The sequence below is a fragment of the Haliotis rubra genome, unplaced genomic scaffold, assembly GCF_003918875.1.
Source record: "Haliotis rubra isolate DU_JTF1 unplaced genomic scaffold, ASM391887v1 Scf21, whole genome shotgun sequence".
NCBI lineage: Eukaryota > Metazoa > Mollusca > Gastropoda > Lepetellida > Haliotidae > Haliotis > Haliotis rubra.
This window is the reverse complement of record NW_025766114.1, coordinates 459,068-482,756: the sequence shown is the minus strand read 5'-3', so window position 1 is coordinate 482,756 and position 23,689 is coordinate 459,068. Positions and strand designations below refer to the sequence as shown.

At 37.1% G+C, this 23,689-nt stretch overlaps 1 protein-coding gene across 1 annotated transcript in view; it reads left to right on the top strand.

The window, feature by feature from the left end:
- LOC124276491 (E3 ubiquitin-protein ligase HUWE1-like) overlaps window positions 1-23,689 on the top strand; it is a 123,367-nt gene that overhangs the window by 18,582 nt on the left and 81,096 nt on the right. The window contains 18 exon segments of the mRNA XM_046712122.1: window positions 6,066-6,161; window positions 7,288-7,407; window positions 8,626-8,786; window positions 9,605-9,683; window positions 10,112-10,174; window positions 10,452-10,526; window positions 11,211-11,324; window positions 11,925-11,945; window positions 11,947-12,025; window positions 12,525-12,625; window positions 13,283-13,344; window positions 15,021-15,085; window positions 16,515-16,595; window positions 17,794-17,879; window positions 19,172-19,273; window positions 19,563-19,785; window positions 21,344-21,445; window positions 23,577-23,657. Coding sequence (XP_046568078.1) covers window positions 6,066-6,161; window positions 7,288-7,407; window positions 8,626-8,786; window positions 9,605-9,683; window positions 10,112-10,174; window positions 10,452-10,526; window positions 11,211-11,324; window positions 11,925-11,945; window positions 11,947-12,025; window positions 12,525-12,625; window positions 13,283-13,344; window positions 15,021-15,085; window positions 16,515-16,595; window positions 17,794-17,879; window positions 19,172-19,273; window positions 19,563-19,785; window positions 21,344-21,445; window positions 23,577-23,657 — 1,711 coding nt within the window.

Below are 23,689 nucleotides of genomic sequence, written 5' to 3'. Positions count from 1 at the left end.
TTAAAATTTGATATGTGAATAATAATCTCATTATAATAGCTATGTTAACCCTTTATTTTCTCTCACCTTAAACTTCAGATCATTGTTTTCATTGAACTTTCTAATTACATGTAAATCGATCGAGCTACAAAAATAAATGACAGCTTTTTTCTATAAACTTCATATAAAAACCTCTGGAAGGAAACTCCAAGCATAGTGATTCCTCATTAGTAATAGTAGGCTTTGCTATTGGGAGCCGTAACTTTTTAACATTGCCTGCAATGTTTAACCAATTCAACACCACAGGCCAGTGTACCAACCAGGTCAAAATGAGAAATAATTTTAGGAACCTACCTATCATATGATTTGTTTATTAAATCTGTCACTTTTCATAATATTTGAAGTTATGTATTTCATTACATGTCAGTCCACCATTTTTTATCAACAACTATACAATTATTGACCGCATTGTTAATGGAAAAAAAATTCTTGGACATGTTTTGGCAACCAAACCACATCTAAAAGTATTGAGCAAATCTTTATATAAATCATTTAAAATAATGAATAAATTCAACAGCAGTTCTTAGATCATTTGTCAAACTTACATATATGTTACTATTTCTATCTGACTTTAATTAGAGATGCCACGATACATCGATACTTTTTCTAAGACGATGCAATTATCGATACATTCAAAACTGTATTGATATTTAGTTTTGAAAGTATCGGTTTAAATATGTTTATTATGTATTGTTTACATTTTGCAATTGTATCATGTTATTTTTATGTTATGAGAGTTATAAATGATTATATTTCATGCACAAAGATGGGAAATTAGAACTTAAAATTAAAAATGTTGAACCTTTCATGGACAATTATAAAATATGAAATATTAATGTTCAAAATGTAACTAAATTTACGCAATAATGCTGCGAAAATAGGTATCATGATACATATCGAATCGTGACATGGGTATTGTGATACGTATTGATTCCTGAAACTGGTGTATCGTGACATCCCTAACTTTAATGTTAATGGCATCTTGGCTTTCGTCGCTTTGATCAGTTTGCTTGGACACAATGTTTAATATGAAAATATATGGATGAGAACTTTTTGTCTCAAGTTGCAGCCAAATACAATATGTCCATGGCAGGACTGGACGGTATTGCTGGTATACTGGTATATCGCCAGTGTTCACGAAAAGCGTCGGACCCTCGGACAAATCCGGCAAATCATAAGAAATGTCAAGCCTGAAATGTGTGTTCGATTTTATGCCCTCGCCATATATGGCTGGGGGCATATAGGCTTACCCTCCGTGTCCGTCCGTCCGTCCATACGAAACAGGGAATGTGCTCTATCCACTTCTCCACAAAAAACGCTCTGTGGAATTCAATGAACTTATACATGGGGTTTCTTGGGACTCTAATGGTGTGCATCTCATATTTTGTTTTTGTATTTTATTGGGATTTTTTTAAGTTTAGAGACATTTGAACTTAGGTACATTTTGCTGAATTTCTCTATGATGATAGTGTAATAGGGGATGAAGTCTATCCACTTCTCCACAAAAACTGCTAAACAGAATTAAATGAACTTCTACATGTCTGTCGTAGGGACTCTAAAGGTGTGCATTTCATAATTTTTTATGCAATTTCTTAATTTTGTCACTTTTACACATGTTTGAACTTAGTTGAATTTTGTTGTATTCAGCCTGTTCGTTCCATCCAACTGGGTGTAACGTTATCCACTTCTCCTCAAAAACTACTTTGTGGAATTCATTTAGATTACACATGTGCTTTATAGGGACTCTAAAGGCATGCATCTCATATTTTGATTTTGTATTATTTATTTTTCCAATTTTAATGCCGTTTGAACTTAGATAAATTTTGTTGAATTTTTCTCTGAATATAGTGTTATAGGGGATGAAGTCTATCTACTTCTCCACAAAAGCTGCTCATCAGAATTGATTGAGCTTCTACGTGTGTTTCATTGGAACTCTAAAAGTGTGAATCTCATCCTGTTACTTTGAAACGTCATTCGTGAACACGCCTTTCAAACGATACGTATTGTAATATCTTTTCTGAGAAGCTGTTTGTTGGGCAAAGAACATATATGAAGTTTTTGTGATTATACTAATGGTTTAAATTAAAATCTACACAGACTTTCATTCACAACAGATGTTTTCCTTTGTTATTCAATGACAAATTGGCATACTGTCATAGATCTACTGAAAGTTGTATAAACAAAGAAAATAGAATCCCTGACTATGCAACCTAATTTTGAGATTGCTGTAATCAGAACCATAACATATATTTTTAGGGACTTATAATGTAGAAATTAAGACCAACATGTTCCCAATACAGCGCAATACGGGTTGATGAATCCCAATATATTGCAATACAACTTATTTGCCAATACATAGGCCTAGTCCACGATGGTCCATATTTTGTGTACATGTATCGATTTCCTGCTTTTGGCAAACACGATTAACCAATAATCACTGTCTAAATCTGAAACTTAGATACACGAGAACAGTATCCATTGCTGAAATGTGATTAGTAGCCTTAGGTCATGTGCTTGATTACGATCATTATAGCTGATTACAAGAAATTAATAACAAACAGCGTCATTAGAGACCAATTTCTATCCATTTTTCTATCTGTAAAGTCTCTTGTAAATGTAATATTATAGATGTTTGGAGCTATTGAACGATGCCAAACAAGTTATTCATTCATTCATTCAAAAACAGGTATTTCCGTATGTTGTCTCATGTTAATGAGTGGAAAGCCACTGTTATCAGACAATAGGTGACCATACTTATTATTTTAAAAAACCCATGGTTCTATTAATTTTTCGTTGAATATGAAAATGTAAAAGAAATATGTAAGAGGATATTATGTTATCTTACAACTGGCAAAAATCTCAGCAATTTTCATTTCTTGTATGCTTAATCTAGATGTAATGATTTTGTAGGCTTACATTTTTATTTAAACAAACTAACTTAGGTTTCAATTGTATTATTTGAATAATGTGATAATAAAAATCTTATTTATCAACAGTAGGATTAGACATTTGAAATGGTGTATGACATGTAGCAGCAATGATGTTTCACATGATATTTTCCTTGAAAATATAGCTGAGTGTGGCGTAAAACTGAACTCGCTCACTCACATGGTACATGTTGAGTTCATAATGTTGTATCGAGACCTGCTGTTGATCTGACAGCTTAATCCTTAATACATATTAGTCTGATGTTTAACATATATTTTTGCCTTACTGTCAGTCTTAATTATGTCAGTTACCTAAACTTTTTGCAAATGTATTCAAATTTGTGCATGGTGTCTTTTTGCTGTCAGAAAATACATTTTGTTTGCAAAGGACAAAAGTTTGTATTTGAAATGCCTCCTCCTCTGTGCGTGCGTGAGTGCGTATTGTTGGAATAAGAATATTTCCGTTATATATCCCAACACGAGCTGAATTCGACGTTCTGGTGATTTCGACGATTGCATTGCATACGCTATATCAGGGGAGTACGTGTACGATCGGAGTGCACAAACAGTTTCACTGGTAGGGCGGGTGCCCAGTCGCTGTTGTGAGAAGTTTTATTGACAATGGAAATCGGGAAGTAAAGTTATCTAAAAAGCAAACAAACATCAATATTATTTACCCGAGATCATTAATATCACCTCAGATGCAAAATCAGTTGCCTTTATAACAAAAAATAGAAAGCGAAAATTCAGTTAGATCAGTCGTCTGCTGGTGACAGGCAATATATAAATAGGAAGCCACGTGACCACAACACTCCCTTGCAGTGCGGAGCAAAAAGTATGGCTTATCGTTTTTAAATAATCAAGTCTTTATCTGCAATCTTATGTCACAGGTTGTCAGCAACAATCATGACAATCCTGTTAAGATGTCACACGATCAACCAGATCACTGAGCTTGACCACTAATGTACTAAGTCACTTCTTACGACTAGCGTAGGTTTCTGGACACTCCTAATATCACCAGGAAATTCAGCAGGGCTGTACGTAATGATACCACTCTGGAGTTGTCTGATAGAAGTCATTCATTGTGAACTAGGTATTAAAAAGCATGTGTACTTATGACTTAAGGGTTTATGTCTAGAATAACTGATTGCTAAGAACTTCTATATTACGAATATTGTTTTGTTAATGTTGCCAAATTTCAAAACTGTTAACATTGTGATATTACAAAGCAGTAATGTTTTTTACCAGACCATACCTAAATTAACTTATCAATTTAGGATTACTAACTAGTGGCTGTTATAGCATTTCTCAACAGTCATAAAATGATCAAATTTGTTAAAGGTAATTTTGTGACAACTTTGGCAGGATAACAAAGATGAAACGTGAATATAAAACTAAACATTGTTGAATTTGATGTGAATCTCTTTAAAAAGGTTGTACTGAGTTAAATTAAAAGTGAATCCTTTAAAAGTGAATTTGATCCTTTGAAAAAAAAATATTGAATTGGCAACATATGTAGAAATTCAGGACCTAAAGTCAGGATCCATTACCTCATAGTTGGTGGTGAATCATTCTTGTATGAAACCACCTGCATACTATTGAATATTCTACAGGGATTGGGAAAGGCAGGGGCCATAGGCCATTTTGCACTTTAGAATAAAAAAATGGCCCATTAAAATTTTGAAGTTTACTATTGATACAAGGGCAGTGGCCCATTCTAAATTCAGAAAATGGCTAATAATCCAGAAAATGGCCCATTGTCAAAGTTCTCTATCCCAATCCCTGATTCTAGAATAATTACTACTTATATATGTCGATCCTTCTCTGTAAATGTATACAATTAGTATTTTGTAATATATTCTATCTTCTACTGTCAACCATGTCAAGTGGCCTTATTAATTACTTTGAATAAATGAAGGTTGGTTGCTCTAAGCACTATATCCAACTTTGTCTTGGTAGAGCTATAGGCACATTAAGCACAATATCAATGACATAAGAAAATACTGATCAAAGACAACACAGAATCTTTTATATTAAATTGTTTTACTAACATGATAATTTTCAACAGGAATCACTTTTTGTTCTGTCCTGTTTCACATTGATATTCTCCTAAATCGCATATAATCTGGTGGACAATTATATCAAAATGTTTCTAGCTATCAGAACATCACCATTGCACTAGCTATATGCTAAATAAGTGTAAATAGCAAGAAATAGCAACATTTATAGTTTTCAGTCAATGTAAGATTATCCAGTGGGAATGTTGTGTATGCTGTTGTGGGGAAGGGCTGTCCTAATACACCACTACCTCATGACCATATGTTCAACATGTTTGATGATGGGAAAGTTGTGATATTACTAAAGATATTAGTGCATAACTACTTGACATTTCAACATACATCATTTATGGAATCTGTCCCTTTGAATTATTATGTGACATAGCTTTGTATGCAGTGTGTGAAATAAGACCAGATTTCTGACGGACGGTCTAAATTTACAGCTAGCCAGTCCAATAGTCTGGTAATTTTTTTAGATGTTCCATACATCTGAGTAAATATATTATATCTTGGTGTCTGGTCTGGTTAAATCCATTTCGGGCTGGTAACATTTTGAAGTTACCAGCCCTGATGTCTGGTTCTGTTTTTGGCTTATTTCATACACTGTTGTATGTGATTGTGTTAGGAATGTCTTCAAAAATACTTACTCCGAGGGAAACTAACAATGACATTAGTTTTTTTTAAAGGTCTTCTGTATGTTTCTATTTCTTATAGTTTATTTGGTAGATTTATATTATGACCAAATAGTGCAAACCTCAAAGTATCTTGTCCATAAGCAATTCTGATGAATTCCTTCACTTTATGGATCTAGTAACAGGTAGTAAGACAGACAGACAGACAGACAGGCTTATTCGGTAGTTAGGCCAAAGGCCCATAATACATAAATTTGGCAAAAGTTACTACTAACAGGTAGTGTATTAACTGTGTACTCAACTTGCTGAAAACACCATTAGTAGATAGTCAAAAGAAGGTCTGCTCAATTAACCCTTGATTCTACCTGAACAAAACGATAAGTTATCTTTGAATACATTTTTTTCCACAGCCTGCCGATTGCAGAACTTTGATAGAAAAGTTGAAATCCTCAGAGGATGATCTTCTTGCTGAACTCCGTACCGTGAAAACATGGACCTTTGGAAAGGTATGTGTCACTTGTTACGTCATATTGTGTCTGTCAGCTAATGTGCTGAGTTTAACTATTCTGACATTATTCGGTACTGACATAAGACATGGAGTAGTGATAGTTATGTGTGTTCACATTCCATGAATAATACATTATGTATTTGGTGACCTCAAAGTTTTTTATCATATTTGATAATGTTCAGAGTGTATGGGCAGAAGTGTTTGTTGTGTGATTTGAATTTTTGTGTTTGTAATAGAAAGATTTGAGTTATCCCCTGCCATGAATGATTTTGAAACGGAGTCAGTTCGTCTATCCTTTCATCCATCCTCTTCACAATGGGGAAAATCTTTCTCAAATACTTTACAAGTTGGAAAACTTAAATTTTACACACTGATGTAATTGGTCATGTTCCAGAATGCGTTAAAAAAATTGGGTCATAAATTTCTTTCTTTACCGGACCACCTCCGTGGTGTAGTGGTTAGAGCATCCGCCCAGAGAGCGGATGGTCGCGAGGTTCGATCCCGACCGAGTCATACCAAAAGACGTTAAATTATGGTACTTGTTGGTCCCAGCCTGGCGCTCGGCATTAATGGGTACAACAAGGACTGGTTGGCTCGGAGTCAGTAAAATGTGTCTGAGTGGAGTATTCATGCTTCACTGCGGCATGGTATCTCAGTGGGCTAGCACTATAAAGCCAGCTTAGTTCTGGGCTAGTACAAGCAGCCACACATACACATACACATACACATACACATACACATACACATACACATACACATACACATGCATGCACGTCGTCATATGAGCGAAATATTCTCAAGTACGACGTTAAACCGAATTTCACCTCACCTCACCTTTCTTTACCGAGTTATGTCCCTTTGCCCTATGCTTTTCAACTTCTTGCATACTGTGTCTCGACATTTTTCACAAAAACTTAAGTTAGAGAAAACAAATCTCCCCCACTGATGTTTTTGTGCAGAATTGAATATTAGTTTGAAAATTGTGGTCTCCATGCATTTTATCTTTGTAATGCATAATTGTGAAATGAGGTCAAGTTTTCCAGGGAGAGTGATTACGCTGTTTTCTTATATTATGAATAGATAACTAAAATAATGTTCTGTATGAGGCTTCATCTTTTTTTCAGTGTGAATTGTATCACTGGTCTGATATACTTGACCTGTTTGATGATGTATTGGAAAAGGCCTGTAAGAAGGAGACTGAGAAGAAATGGACTCTTGCTTGTGATGTCTCTGGAAATGAAAAGGTTTGTAGATGTTTACTTTCAATCTTTCTTAACAGTGTTACATGAGATTAAAAGGATTATGGTTTGTTTGTGGTGTCACTGACAGATGCAGTGTGTTAGGTGTTGATAGTGTCATATTATTCGAAGATGAGGCATTCAGAACAGTCCATCTGTATCTCTTCATGGTCAAATGATGCTCACTCATAAGAGGCGACTAATGGCATCGGGCAGTCAGGCCCGCTGACTTGGTTGACCAGGGATTTATCTTGAGTCCTATATCTGAGCGTCCCTGGGATTCATACTCTTAATTTTCAGGCGTCCTGGACTACAAAATCGGGGTCCCAGACACTTAAATATTATTATGAATACTGTTATTGTATTGTGTATCATGATCCTCACATTAATTGTTAAAGTAATTAAATTGCAAATGATACCATAACCCAGCTAGTAGCAAACTCAGTGATAACTTATTGTTACAGTCCGTTTGAGTCAGAAACGGACGGATGAATTGCAAATTTTATCATTGTACAAAATTGCCACATAAATATAAATAGTACACATGTTTATCATTTACTAATACCCAACAGCTTTCTTATATTTGCAAATTTTCCGGACTCCACCAAAAAAGTTCTTGAAGAAACTATCATTAAAATTTTGACACAGTTCACTATTTGTTACGAGGGAGGAGTGCAGAGAAAGGGACAGCCAGGTGTTAGAGAAGCACGTGCACAAGTGCCCACCAAGTTATTGATTCATTAGCCTGTGCTGTGCCGTCTCCATCCTTTCTCGCACACCTGCACTAATATATTTCGTTCCGTCCATTGTCAATTTTTATGCGCATAGGACGGCGGAATTCGTGTCCTGTAAATACCTGGTTGACACATGTCATTGTATCCCAGTTGTGTAGTTTGTGATGTTGATCACTGGATTGTCTGGTCCAGACACGATTATTTACAGACCGCCGCCATACAGCTGGAATATTGCTGAGTGCATCATAAAGCAACAAACAAATACACACTCATGACTGATGTTTAAACACAATATTGCCAAGTAAAGCAATCATGATCCTCAAGCCCCTCACTAGTTGACTCTTTTTACACCTGACGAGGAAAATTTACACCTCATTAACCTCGTGTAAAGAGTGAATCATATGTTTATTGATGGCTAAGGACTATTAGGCTTAACATGTTTTAAGTCTTTGATCTTTGTTTAAACTGAGTCAATGCTTTTCTTCTTCAGCTCAAAACCCTCCTGTTGGAGGTGTTGCGGTTCACAGCCCTACTCATTGAGCACAGCTTCTCCCGTCACTTGTACAACTCCATGGAGCATCTCACCACATTGTTGGCCTCCTGTGACATGACAGTTGTGCTTGGTGTTCTAAATCTACTCTATGTATTCAGGTAAATATCAAGTACTTAATGACCATTCAGTCTAGTAAGGAGTATAGCCTATATTGGGTCCTTATTACAAATGCATGTTGTATGCTTAACATCCAAACTAGGTTTTGTGTATATAGGAAATCTGTACTAAAGCCTGTTGCAGCCAATTATTGACCCAGTCAACCATCTGAATGCTTGAAGGAGAAGAAAATTGAATTTTGTTGTAACATGACACAGGGCTCGATTAAGTACTTTGTTACTTGCACTGGTGCAACCCAATATTACAACATGCAACCTAGTTATTAGTCAAACTTGCACCAGGTGCAAGTCAATTTTTGAGAAAATAAATCAATAAATCTAACATAAGCATAAGTATGTCAGCTCATTTTTCTTCTAAACTTTGAAAGCTGTGGCACTGAAACATTGCTATTTATAGACACGTTTCAGCTATGACAGCTCTTGTAAACAGGGATCAGATGCGTCTCTGTGTTGCTGTGGTTTCATGGGTACTAAATCACGGAAATATGTTATGTGCACCAAAACCTATGACGTTTTAACACACTACATTGCAACTGGAATTTGGCTGGTGCAACCAGGTTTTTATCTTAGGTTGCACCTGGTGCAAGTAGGTTAACATCTCTTAAATCGAGCCTGCATGACAAACATGATCGTACATCCATGGTACAGTTCCTGGTACCAATTAATTCCTGATGAAACATATGCTTTGCCTTTTTCTATCTCAATATATCTGTTAGTTTGTTAGAATAAATTATTATTTTCTACCATTGGTCAAATTATTTTCTGTGATTTATATAATATGTTTTTATTTATGTTTACAGCAAAAGGTCCAACTTCATTACACGTTTGAATCCAGATAAGAAACAAGCATTGGTTGTGAGACTGACACATCTAGCCGAGGTAATTATAGATTAATGTCATTTGTAGGATGGGTTGCAGATCCTTTTCTATGTTTTGATAGTTGATACAGGCTGTTTGTTGAATTACAATAACTACTTTAACATGCAATGGAGAGTATTTGATTTCTTCTTTCCCTTTACTCTCACTTGAACAAAACACATTCACTGTTAATACAGTACATGGTGTTTCTTCATTATTTTTCAAAGTAGTTTTATAGGATCAACAAAGCTAAATATATCCAGTGAAGTGCTCAGATGATAATAGAACTTAAAGCTGTTCATGTGTAAAGTAGTCAAGCTGCAAAACGGCGAAGTTGCTACCAATCAAGTTTGAAACTCTGAAATATTTAGAGCGAGTGAAAACGTTCTGTCATAACTAGTAAGACAAATGAATAGTTGATAATCATAATTTATGTGTCTTTATTTCAGAGTTGGGGAGGAAAGGAAAATGGATTTGGACTTGCAGAATGTTGCAAGAATTTGGCTTTGAGTGTAAGTATGACCTGTGACAAGTGTGCAAGATATTACTTTAAAGAATTCTTTGTCCATACACCCATCAGGTGGATTAATGTGTTGGTACTTGTCCTTAAATATGTGATCTGATGTACAACGTAATTAATGTGTGTGCAGTACTTTATGTAAGCACAAGCATTTCCATTTGAATCATATTCAGTTACTTGTCATAATTCTGGTTAGACGCTTCTTCTGGTTAGTGCATTTTTCTCAATGATTGGTTTATTTGCTTTATATGTACTTTGAACTTTTTCAGAACTTTCCTCCAAGTGCAACCACTTTACATTTTGAATTCTACACAGAAAATAAAGATGAAAAGTCTGGAAAAAAGGTAAATTTCGCTGCTTTTCAACTAAGTTTCATCAAAGCTGGATAGTTAAAGGAGAAGTAAATGTTGAATACAGCCCATTTGAGGAGAACAGCTGTCTGCTGTAATTTTGCTGTGATTCATTGTCCTGCCTGGAATGGTATGGATTAATAATATTCTGAACTGTTTTATCTGCTGCACATCCGATTAACCTGCATGCATGCTGCTTTCACGTAACAATGCATTGTGTATCTCCAGTCCAAGCCTCATGGTTTGGATCGGTCGTTCACCGATGCTAAAGGATTATGGCTATTGCGTAGTTGGAAGTAGCATTGACTGTACTTCTGATTTGTGTTAGCCATGACATTTGTTTTCTTGTAATCATTTTGTTTGTCCACACTCCCAGAAAAGGTGAATCTGGTGTTAGCTTTCAGCTCCCAGTGTGCCACAGACATGTCTGTAATTAACCCGTACTTTTGTGGCTTCATTTCTTATCTATGAAGCTGGAACATAAGGGACATTATCATAAATAGTATGACAAAATTAATGCTGATTGTTTTAACCAAATCTTTTTGTAGACATGTCATCAAATGTAGATGACATAATGCTCTATGATTAAGGTGAAAGGTAAAATTAAATTTAGGGAGCGTCAACAACAGGTTCCTGTTTGAATGGCTTGAAGTAAGTTTCAAGTTTTCTTGATTGCAGGGTTCCTCAAATTCAATTCAGAGTATTCACATGGACAATGTTGACAAGGCTGCTTCTCTCCCATCAACCATCATGGAACAACTGGAGAACTACAGTATACCTGCAGATAAACAGGTCAGTCATGGTGGAGAAATATATTTGACCACCCAGTCTAACAGGAAGCACACACGCCCTCCTAGATGCCACAGTTTGACATTCACTGTAGTGTCCCTGGTGGGGACAATATCCTTTGATAGTGGTTTGATTATGATCCTTGGTTTGTCTGCAACACTCCATTGCTCAGTGATAGGTTGATTTACTATCACATTAAAGTGACACCTTATAGATAATTAAGATATTCTCTCTCTTTTTCAACATAAGATATTATGTATTGGTTTTACCCTTCCAAGAACATTCCAACACGAGAGAGGTTGTGCAATTGTACATGCTGAGTTGCATCCCTTAGTCACACCAGTATCCCATCTTCACACAAATTATGATTCTTGAGAATTTCCCACATCCATTCTTACTGGTGCTCTGCTAATCATAACCATACATCTGTAATACATCTAAAAGATCCAAACCACATGTTCTGATGCAAATACACTACTCAGGTTAATATGCACTAAAGCAAAATCAATATCTCTGATTTTCCAGATACGTTTTCTTTACCCTATTCACATTTTAGGGATTAGTCTGATTAGTTCTGTAAATACATGATTGTGTTTGTTTTAGGTTCTGCTGTACACTCACATAACGCCTGGCCCATCTGTTCTCCAACTATGAGGCCCGAGTGCAGTGTGTTCAGGCCAGACTTCAAGCTATTGCTATACTGGGTGAGTATATGAATGAACCCTATCAAGATTCTGGGTTAGAGTGTTTGTTGTTTAATGCCACTCGGCAGTTTTCAGCTATGTGACGACGGTTCTTGGTTAGAGTAGATCTACAGCATTATTCAAGAGTCATCCAAAGAAATGAATTTTTGCTTGATTGCTTGTGTTAATGCCATAACGGCTTGGAATGATTCTCACAATATTGACCACTGGATTACTTGTTAAAGTTTTGTAATTTGCAAGTTGCCATCTTTTTGTTACATTGTTAAGTGTAGCCTTAAACTAACATGTATACATAGCATGTAAATTACATCTTGCTTTGCTCTTGGTAATAGTTTTCTTTCCTGATAAGTTTTCAATTTTATCCCAAAATAATTGGATATACGGGACATTTTCATTTAGCAGTTTGTAAGGTCCTTTGTTTAATGATCGTTTGAATCTCTTCTAAGATTCATTTAAACTGGTTGCTGTTGGCTTAATGGTTCTGATTTTTCATTTACAGTGTACTCAAATGCTATTCAAGAAAACATGAATGTGATCCTATATCCAGGCCTCATAGAGGAGCTTGTTGATATTGTGGAACTCAAAGAAACCAACCTGGTGGTAAGTTTAATTGACATTACTTTTTCGTATTATCTGCTTAGAAAGTGCCAATGAACATCAGATTCTGAAATACCTGGTTATGTAACCATTAACTATCTTGTGCTTCATGAGGCTGTTCACGTGGTTGTTCACTTCCCAAGGAGCTGAATATTAATGGGATAATAGTGTTGTACTTTATGGTTTCTTTAGTGTGTAACAGCACATGATATGGGCTAAGTATGTGTATAAGAGGGTGTCATCAAAGTGAGAAATGTATATGACCTGCTACGCAGTGTTCAAGGTTTGGATATAGTTGAAAATCTGTTGAACATAGTAAAATTTCTCTTCATGTATTGTAACATCCCAGCACCGCTAGGGTGGTGGGGTAACTTAAGGTAAAGCATTTGGTCCCAATGCCTCCTCAATCTCTCTTTCTCCTCCTTTCTTTCTTGGGGCAGTGGGGTAGCTTAGTGGATAAAGCGTTTGTTAGCAACTCCTTCGTTCAAATCCCCACATTGGCGCAATGTGTTAAGTCCATTTCTTGGGTCCCCTGCCTTGACATTGCTGGAATATTGCTAAAAGCGACATTAAACCATACTCACGCAGTCTGTCCTTTCTTTCTTTCTTTCTCATTCTTTCCTGCATTGCTGAATACTATTAAGTCCCTCTTCTTTTCAGGACATCAAAGCTGCTGCTTTGAGGACATTGACATCTATCATACACCTTGAGAGAAATCCAAAGTAAGAACCTTACCATTAACCTCAGATAATATTTCATAGGTTGTTTTATCATAGTTTTTTGTGCTGAAAAATATGTACAAAGATTTAGAAAGAACATAAATAAGTGAAGGTTGCATTGTACCTCTGGAACATCCCCGGAGACACGACATTGAAACAATTGGGCCATGGCCAAGGTGAAGGTCTGTTCTGACTGGAAAGGGAGCGGTGGGATAGCCTAGTGTTTAAAGCATTGGCTCATCACGCCCAAGACCCAGGTTTGATTCCCCACATAGGTACAATATCAGAAGCCCATTTCTTGTGTCCCCCAAACATGATATTGCTGGAATATTGCTAAAAGCGGTGTAAGACCGTACTCTACAGCCCATTTGAGGAGAACAGCTGTCTGCTGTAATTTTGCTGTGATTCATTGTCCTGCCTGGAATGGTATGGATTAATAATATTCTGAACTGTTTTATCTGCTGCACATCCGATTAACCTGCATGCATGCTGCTTTCACGTAACAATGCATTGTGTATCTCCAGTCCAAGCCTCATGGTTTGGATCGATTATTCACCGATGCTAAAGTTGTAAGCTGTGCGTAGTTGGAAGTAGTGACTGTACTGATTTGTGTTAGCCATGACATTTGTTTTCTTGTAATCATTTTGTTTGTCCACACTCCCAGAAAAGGTGAATCTGGTGTTAGCTTTCAGCTCCCAGTGTGCCACAGACATGTCTGTAATTAACCCGTACTTTTGTGGCTTCATTTCTTATCTATGAAGCTGGAACATAAGGGACATTATCATAAATAGTATGACAAAATTAATGCTGATTGTTTTAACCAAATCTTTTTGTAGACATGTCATCAAATGTAGATGACATAATGCTCTGATTAAAATTGAAAATGAAATTAAATTAGGGGCGTCAACAGGTTCCTGTTTGAATGGCTTGAAGTAAGTTTCAAGTTTTCTTGATTGCAGGGTTCCTCAAATTCAATTCAGAGTATTCACATGGACAATGTTGACAAGGCTGCTTCTCTCCCATCAACCATCATGGAACAACTGGAGAACTACAGTATACCTGCAGATAAACAGGTCAGTCATGGTGGAGAAATATATTTGACCACCCGTCTCAATTGCGGAAATAATAATTTCCCAGATGCCACAGTTTGACATTCACTGTGTCCCTAGGGACAATATCCTTTTCAGATAGTGGTTTGATTAGCGATCCTTGGTTTGTCTGCAACACTCCATTGCTCAGTGATAGGTTGATTTACTATCACATTAAAGTGACACCTTATAGATAATTAAGATATTCTCTCTCTTTTTCAACATAAGATATTATGTATTGGTTTTACTCCTTCCAAGAACATTCCTAACGACGAGAGATTGTGCACTAGGTTATGCTGAGTTGCATCCCTTTAAATACACCAGTATCCCATCTTCACACAAATTAATGATTCTTGAGAATTTCCCTCTAACATCCATTCTTTACGGGTGCTCTGCTAATCATAACCATACATCTGTAATACATCTAAAAGATCCAAACCACATGTTCTGATGCAAATACACTACTCAGGTTAATATGCACTAAAGCAAAATCAATATCTCCGATTTTTCCAGATAATGCTTTTACACCCTATTCACATTTTAGGGATTAGTCTGATTAGTTCTGTAAATACATGATTGTGTTTGTTTTAGGTTCTGCTGTACACTCACAACACTCTGGCTCCATCTGTTCTCCAACTATGAGGCCCGAAAAAGCAGTGTGTTCAGGCCAGACTTCAAGCCATTGCTATATTGGGTGAGTATATGAATGAACCCTATCAAGATTCTCCGTTAGAGTGTTTGTTGTTTTAATGCCACCGGCAGTTTTCAGCTATGTGACGACGTTCTTGTTAGAGTAGAGATCTACAGCATTGTTCAAGAGTCATCCAAGAATGAATTTTGCTTGATTGCTTGTGCGCACGCCATAACGCTTGAATGACTCGCCACAACACACCACCGATTACATTAGCAAAGTTTTGTAATCGTGTTGCCATCTTTTTGTTACAAGTTGTGTCATAGAAAATCTTTATGGTCATCAATCATATGCATATTTTACTACAACTAGTAAGTAGTTTTGATTCTTTAACTTCCGCGGAAGCTTATCTGAACACAAGTAAGATATCGCTTCAGGCTTCCACAACGCCGCCTCGCGACTCACAAACATAATCCATTTAGCAATTCTAACCGCGGGTCCTGTGGAAATCTGTGCATGGGGACACCATCATCCCCAATCTCCATGAGCAATTGACGCACAAAGCAACGACTCGCATGTCGCCGCTGATGTCGGTAAAATCATCAAAATGATGAGCGTTACTACATTTTTTAAGTTTTTGATTTAATACTTTTCAGACAATACAAATATACTTAATAAAAATACATTCAAGAATATCAAATTCACTGTTAAAAGTTAGTGTTTATATTGTGAAACCATGTTTTTAGCCATACATCAAGTTAACAAAGATCACTGTATTCAAAAACTAAATAATCCTCAGAAGATAGTTTGTTGAGAATTCATTGTATTATTCTTGATTCTGTGATATTTCTATTTTATGTGGACCACAAGCATTCAAGCTATACCTTAAGTTACTGTTAGACATGACTTTGAAGTAGGAGTGAAATGTAAATAAGGCAATCAGTATTTCAAGGACGTTTAACTTTTTTTACCATACACATACATATTACAGAATGATATCGTTTTCTCTACATATATCCTGCTTACCACTCCTTCAGAACCAAGTGTTCGAAAAGCTATTACTTTGTACTTTATAACATCTATGAGTTTGTATCTTTGTTAAACCATTCAAGCCAGTCGCAAGAAGGGAAAGTCAATAAACACTGTGAAAAACTATGAAAACCTAAACAATCCAACTTTTTATTCTTTTGTCAAAATAGGACTTTTTTCCAGGGGATTTATTTTCCGAGGCAACTTTAGGATTTATTTCCGGTACTTTTTTTCCCCAAGGACTTTTTTCCGCACACCCTTAGAACACTTGTCCATGTACATCCAGTATGCCTTTTTACACACAAAAAATTTACTTTTTCAAATGCCGACTGCATAAACTATATGTTTAATTGTATGATATGCCTGTGGCCTTGTCATTGCAGAAATAGAGACTGAATGTTATCAAGGTGTTTCTTTGTTTTCAGACCCTGAAATGGATGCTTTTCCCCAGCAGTATGCCACGGCCCTGTTTTCCTTCCTCTACCATCTAGCCAGCTACGAGAATGGTCAGTAGAACAATATTTCATGCAAATTTCCAGCTAGTTTATACAGTCCATAATATCTTCACTGTAAAAAAAATGTCCAATACTTGCCCTGAGTGTCTACTATCGTCTCCCTATACATGCATTGAGTGTCTGCGATCTGACATGTCTGTTGGTCAGATTGATCGTTTGCCAATGCTACAGAACTGAGGTCTTTACAGTCATAGAAGAGTACTGTGGTGTACATTTCTTTGTTAAGCCTCAACATTATCCTTACTTATGTACAAGAGGTTGAAAAAAAGTAGAAAGAAGCTGATGGGTTAGCACATTTTTCGCAATCCAGGGACAATTTTTGCTCTGGACTTGACAGAAAATTTAAGTTTGTTCTTTTTAAACATCGCTGTGGTGGGGATCAAGTAATGAGTTCCGTTGTGCACGATTGTAGTATTTGTCAGTAATTTCAGAATATATTCCTTCTATCAGGGACAACAGGTTGAAGAAGCTTGTTTTGAAAATGGTCAAAACCCAAGTCAGAGCTTAATGTTGATTTAATATATTGAAATTCAGGAAACAGTAACAGTGTGATATTAGATTATAGAAAGCACATAAAATTTGGGCTCTACTATTTTCCTAAATTTGAACCAAGATCTTGAAACAATATAAATCCTTTGCATTGTGTATCTCCAGTTCATGTCCCAGTGGCCTGGATCGGTCGTTTTAACAGTGCTAGAATAATATATGGTGATTGTCACTGACAAGGATTGGCCTGGTGACAGTTCTTGCTCACAATAACCATGACAAAAGATATTCACATTTGTGGTATGAAACATACTCTCAAATGTGAAATTTTTTCTTTCATTTCAAGCAACTTATTTAAAGCTCAATGTTTCAATTATTCACAGACAGAAAATACATATGGACTGTTTGTTGAAATTTTGAGGCACTGAAGAGTTCAACTATTGTTATTCATGAATAATATGGTTAACCAGATTACTCATGTTAATGATAATTCAAATGAAAAAAATAATTTACCTTATTTCAATTAACAAGAATAATTCTAAATGTTAGTCTATTTCTTGGGGAGGTGCAGAACCTCATTTCATTCTTGGTATGCGTTTCGGGGTTTCTGGATGTAGGTGAGTGTCTGTGTGTGTGTCTAGATGTATGTCTTGGTTTTAAACAGAAGGAAGCAGATCTTTATGTTATTGATTCTGTGTTACAGGTGTTGAAGCATTGGTGTCTTGTGGGATGATGGAAGCATTACTGAAAGTCATCAACTGGTATGGAGAGGGACAAGAGCACATAACAGTAAGTGTGGGTATTGTTTTCTGGCTTCCTTTTTCTTGCACTTTCTCTTACTTCTATCAGAATCAATTAATGATTATGATAATGATTCTATAATTCAGTAATTCAAGCAGTCTTTCACCCTTAACACTAGCACATGTTTTCATATTTAAAGTTAAGGTGGGGTAGCCCTATGACCCGGATGGGTACAATGTGTGAAGCCCATTTTGCGTGTCCCCCGCCATCATATTGCTGGAATATTGCTAAAAGCAGCAACAAATGATATTCACTCAGGCACTTTGATATCTGAAGGTAAAAGATTCACTATTTCCATGGAAAAGATTCTGCCATTATTATCCCAAGAGAGAGGTGCTGCACTTAATACGATTTGGGATTATTCTAAACATATATTGACATACTTTGCAGTCATGTTGGGAATGCAGGTTTGAATAAGTCCCTTGCAATCTATGGTGGTCATTAGAGGTGACCAAATAGGTCACGTGGCCAGGCTTGGTGACTTTGTTGATTGCATGTTGTCGTGGTACCGTTGTCGTACCCAGTGTAGTGTAGCATTGCCCACAATGTCCATCACTGTATCGTCTGGACCAACACGATTATTATACTGGTTGCCATTATACTGCTGAAATATTGCTAGATAAACAACAAACATACATGCATTTCAAGTGGATCTCCTGTCCTGTCAGATTGAACCACTTGTTTGCCTTGTGCTTTTGAAATCATGTGACCTGTTTTTGTGATGTTTGTGTAAATTGTCATGCATGGAGCAGGATCAGAATTTTTTCCCCATGACCCCATGTTTGCCATAAACAATTTAATGGAGACTGATTGAGTGGTCAGACTCTGTGACATGGCTGAATATGTGTCATCACCTTGAATGAAAGGGAGGTGGGGTAGCCTAGTGGTTAAAGCGTCCGCTCGTCACACCAAAGACCAGGGTTCGATTCCCCACATGGGTTCAATGTGTGAAGCCAATTTCTGGTGTCCCCCACTGTGATTTTGCTGGAATATTGCTGAAAGAGGCGTAGAACCATACTCACTCACCTTGAATGAAACGATGTTCATGTTGTCAACCTGTTGTTTGCCTGGCCCAAACTTGTTATGTACAGGCTGTCTTTATAATGCTAATGTCTCCAAATATTTCTAACAAAAATCTTCATTGTACAGATATGAGTACATCTTTTGAGCCGTCATATCACTTTGTGGACATTCTTCGAAAAAGTCATCTGTCCTGTGATTGTGTAAAAAAGAATGTTCAATCGGTACATTTGCTTTACAATCATGATTTGTCTTTGCAGTTTGTGACACGAGCTGTACGAGTGATTGATCTCATCACAAACCTGGACATGGCTGCTTTTCAGGCTCATGGAGGACTTCTTGCATTTATCAACAGACTAGAGGTATGGAAGCATATCATGTCATTTTGTTTGACAGTTAGGGTCAGGGTTGAATATTGAAACAATGTTGCTGTATTGTATGCTGAGCACAGGGATGGACATTTCTGAGTGTATGCCTGTCTCTAAGACTTGTGAACTTTTAAAAGAAACTTGTAGTTTTCTACCCTTGTAATATGTCAAACAACAAGTCCAAAAATTAATGATAGACTATCTACATTGAGTTAATTGTATGTCAAATTAGAAGTTCTACATTGTCCACATGTGTATGTAACTGAATTATTCTCCTTAACAGAATGAAGTAAGCATCTGCAGAAAGGAACAGCCATTTGTAATCCGACCAACCCGTCGTGAAGCCAGCATTGACTCTCAACCCGAATCCCCCCCTGCCCCGATGGAGACCGACATGACCCAGAGCAGTGACAGTATTAACGCTGGAGCGTCAACGTCACTCCCAGCACCTGTAGCCCAGCCAGCAGAACCAGCTGAGCCAGAAGTGCCAGAAGTGCCAAAGTCAGGTAAGTTTTGGTTGGCTTGGTGTCTGATGTGTACTGTCTTATCAGTATATTGCGTTGATCGATGTTCATGCTGTTGATCACTGGATTGTCTGGTCCAGACTCGATTACTTACAGACTGCGGCCATATAGCTGGAATATTGCTGGGTGCGTCATTGAACAATCAACCAACCAACCCATCCTCCCATATTCACTGACATGTTGTAATCTAACTGAAAAACTGTTTGAAGCAGCATTAAGCAGAACTCACACAATGTATCACTTTTACTGTTGTGTGTGACAACATGTAATTGTCGTTCATGCAGATAAGTTAATAGAATTAGGTATGTACATAGTCAGTGTTCAGTGGGGTTATCTGGTCTTTCAACATTTCAGATATTAAACATGTCAGATGTTTCTCTGTTCAGTACATGAATTGTATTCAGTACATAAACATATCCTCATACTTAGTCCTAATGTATGGACATGCATTGAGTGTCTGCGATCTGACATGTCTGTGGGTCAGATTGATCGTTTGCCAATGCTACAGAACTGAGGTCTTTACAGTCATAGAAGAGTACTGTGGTGTACATTTCTTTGTTAAGCCTCAACATTATCCTTGTAGTTCATGTAGCCTTACTTGAGGTTGAGTAGAAGTAGAAAGAAGCTGATGGGTTAGCACATTTTTCTTGTGTTACCCACCATGATATTGCAGGAATATTGCTAGAGGCAGCATAAACCCATTCTCTTCCCACAGAGGTTACTTGTCATATCTTCCAACGAACCTCTGTTTTAATATGGCCATATTTCTCGGTTCTCGTAAAATCCCCTAGCGGCAAAAAATCGCAACACGAATTGTCTCCCTTCTTTCTATCCAATCAGAACCCGTGTTACATAGACTTAGATCCAAATTGGCTAATACAAGCAAATGTGGGGCCTCAAATATCCCTCTTCTGCCGGGGACTTCGGTTGATGTGACACACAAGACATTTAATGGCTTGCTTGTTCGTTGTCAACGAGGGCGATGGGGACGCCATTGCTCTGCCATTACTTGACTGAGTTCTGTCTAGAAGAAATGTTTGCGCATCGCGCAGGGGAAGAGGTTCTAGTTTTTCCAAAACATTTGAAAATTACCAAGGCCTTGCGAATGATCACTTTTGAAACATTGTTGCTGATTGCACAACTAAATCTGATTGCAACCAATCACGAATCCTGAACACACGCACCATGAAAGGGCCATATTAGCACAGAGGTTCGCAGGAAGATATGACAAGTAACCTCTGTGGGAAGAGAATGGCATAAACCATGCTCTCTTCACTCAGGAATGGTTGAAATGATACAAGACAGAATTGTTCATCTTTCTTTTAGATAGCCCTGAGATACTGTAGCAGAAGGCCCTAAGGACCTTGGACTCTTTTTTTCATGATACAAAGTTGATTGCTGTAGATGAGATGTTTTTTTTCATTCAATGTGTTCTTGCTTCTCTGTGGAAAGCAGATTTTTAATAATGAATAAGAATACACATCAACACAGATTTTGTATGGAGGATCTTAACTTCAGCTTTCTGTATGCTTTATTGCAGGTGTGCAGTGTTTCCCACAGCGAGCTGCTCTACTCAAGTCCATGTTGAACTTCCTGAAGAAGGCCATTCCAGACACAGCTTTTGCAGAAAGCATTAGACATTGTAAGTATATAGACATAGTGTTTGTTGAAAGTGTTTTATTCTTATATTTATCCTTCATTCATGACTCGTGAAGATCTGGGTTAGAATTGGTCTTCGGTAACCCATGCTTGTAGTAAGAGGAGGCTGATGGGATTGGATAGTCAGGCTTGCTGACTTGGTTGACACATTGCAGTTGCGTAGATTGATGCTCATGCTGTTAATCACTGGATTGTGTGGTCCAGACTCGATTATTTATAGGTGCCGCCATATACCGTATATTACCATCTATAAGCAAACCCCCAAACTTGACCCTTAAAATCAGTGTCAAAATGGTATGTTTCGTACATAAGCTGATCCCCGCGATGGGGTCCTAATCCTGGCAAACAGACCACAGACAACTGGCAGTTACCAATAATTATAACTTTAGTCCACATTATTCAAAGAATTCACAATCATATTGCGTCTACTCACGCATCGATATGAAGTGTAGATGACAGAAAATGGATCATATATTTTGTTTCGCTAAATATCATACTTATTGTAGCTGGACGATCACATGTCAACAAACTGGTTTGCTTAGTTTACCCCATTCAACAATCACGAGCTGATTACCACCTCGTTTTCCATGGACTTCTAGTTTACAGTTACATCGGTAAAAATGTGTGAATTTAAATGGCTTGCGTATTTTACCCCATTCCATGTGCTTACAACTTCCGCTTACCACGTTCATGAGGGTCCGTATAACCTTAGCGTTGATTATATATATTTAACATTTATAGAACAAAAACTGTAATCAAAATACACAATGCTAGGTTATATTTCTTTGGGTTAAATAATAGTACTCAGTATTATATTTTACTGATGACTGCGTCAGAATTCATCCCGTTATATTATTGACAAATATTGTGCATTTTTGAACTTGATCGCCGGGAAACGTGTGCACAGCTGTTTGCTTTTTCCGGCTCAAATACACACAGTAATCTTAATCTTAATTAATTTATAGATCAAAAACTGTTATTAAAATTACACAATGCTAGGATATATTTCTTTGGGTTAAATAATAGTACTCTGTATTATATCTTACTGATGACTTCGTCAGAATTAATCCCGTCATATTATTGTGCATGTTTGAACTTGATCGCCGGGAAGTGTCTGCACAGCTGATTGCTATTTTCAGCTCAAATGCACACGGTAATCTTAATCCCTGCAAATAATACAATGCACAGCAAAAACAACTTGGAACTTAAAGGTAAATAATCTTGTCTAGTGATGTTTAATTGCAAATTTGACGTCTTTAAAGACAAAGTTGTCTTCTGTTGTATATTCATGCGAAGTGATACGATGTTTTGTTACCCCTGGAAAAAAGTTTGACGAAAGCATAACTCGTAGATAAGCCGCCCCCCTTCCATACACTGCTTTTTTTAATCCCCAACTTCGGCTTATAGACGGTAATATACGGTAGTTGAAATATTGCTTGGTGCGCCATAAAACAACAAACCAATCCTTCATTCATGACATGTGAAGGGGAAGTCTGGTGGTTAAAGTGTTCACTCGACCCAGGTACAATTCCCCACATGGTTTCAAAGTGCAGGGGTGGAAATAACTTTAAAATTGCTAATGTACTCATGTACAGTGACACAAGTAAAATCACTTGCCCTGATAATTTTTCCACTATACTGGCTGATTTTCTTGTTGATTTTTTAAATGAACAACATAATTAACATTGGAAAGTCAACTGGACACTGGTACAGCATGACATACAAATTTGCTAGCCCGACAGAAACCACCCCCACTGGACTGGGGCGTCGGGCAATGGGTTATTTCTACCCCTGAAGTGTGAAACCCATTTCTGGTGTCCCCACTGCAATATTGCTGGAATATTGCTAAAAGCGGCGTAAAACTAAACACTCACTCACTCCTCTGTGATGAACAATTTGACAAGCATATGTCTGATAATTGTGAAGGACATCTATATCTTCTGAGAGGTGGTTTGAATATCACTTAATACATTGTGGTCCATCACCATGCATATAAGTATAAGACCTTTCACTCACTCACTCACATGTGAAAGAAAATCTCTTCTTGATATCATGGAATATAACCCAAGGAATTTTCATTGCATTTAGTTGAAACTGTTGATGTTGTTTTTCAGTAATGGATGGATCTCTGCCTAAATCCTTGAAGCATATTATCAGCAATGCTGAATACTATGGACCCTCACTCTTTCTGCTGGGTAAGTTTACTTCCAACATGCTATTGTTCATA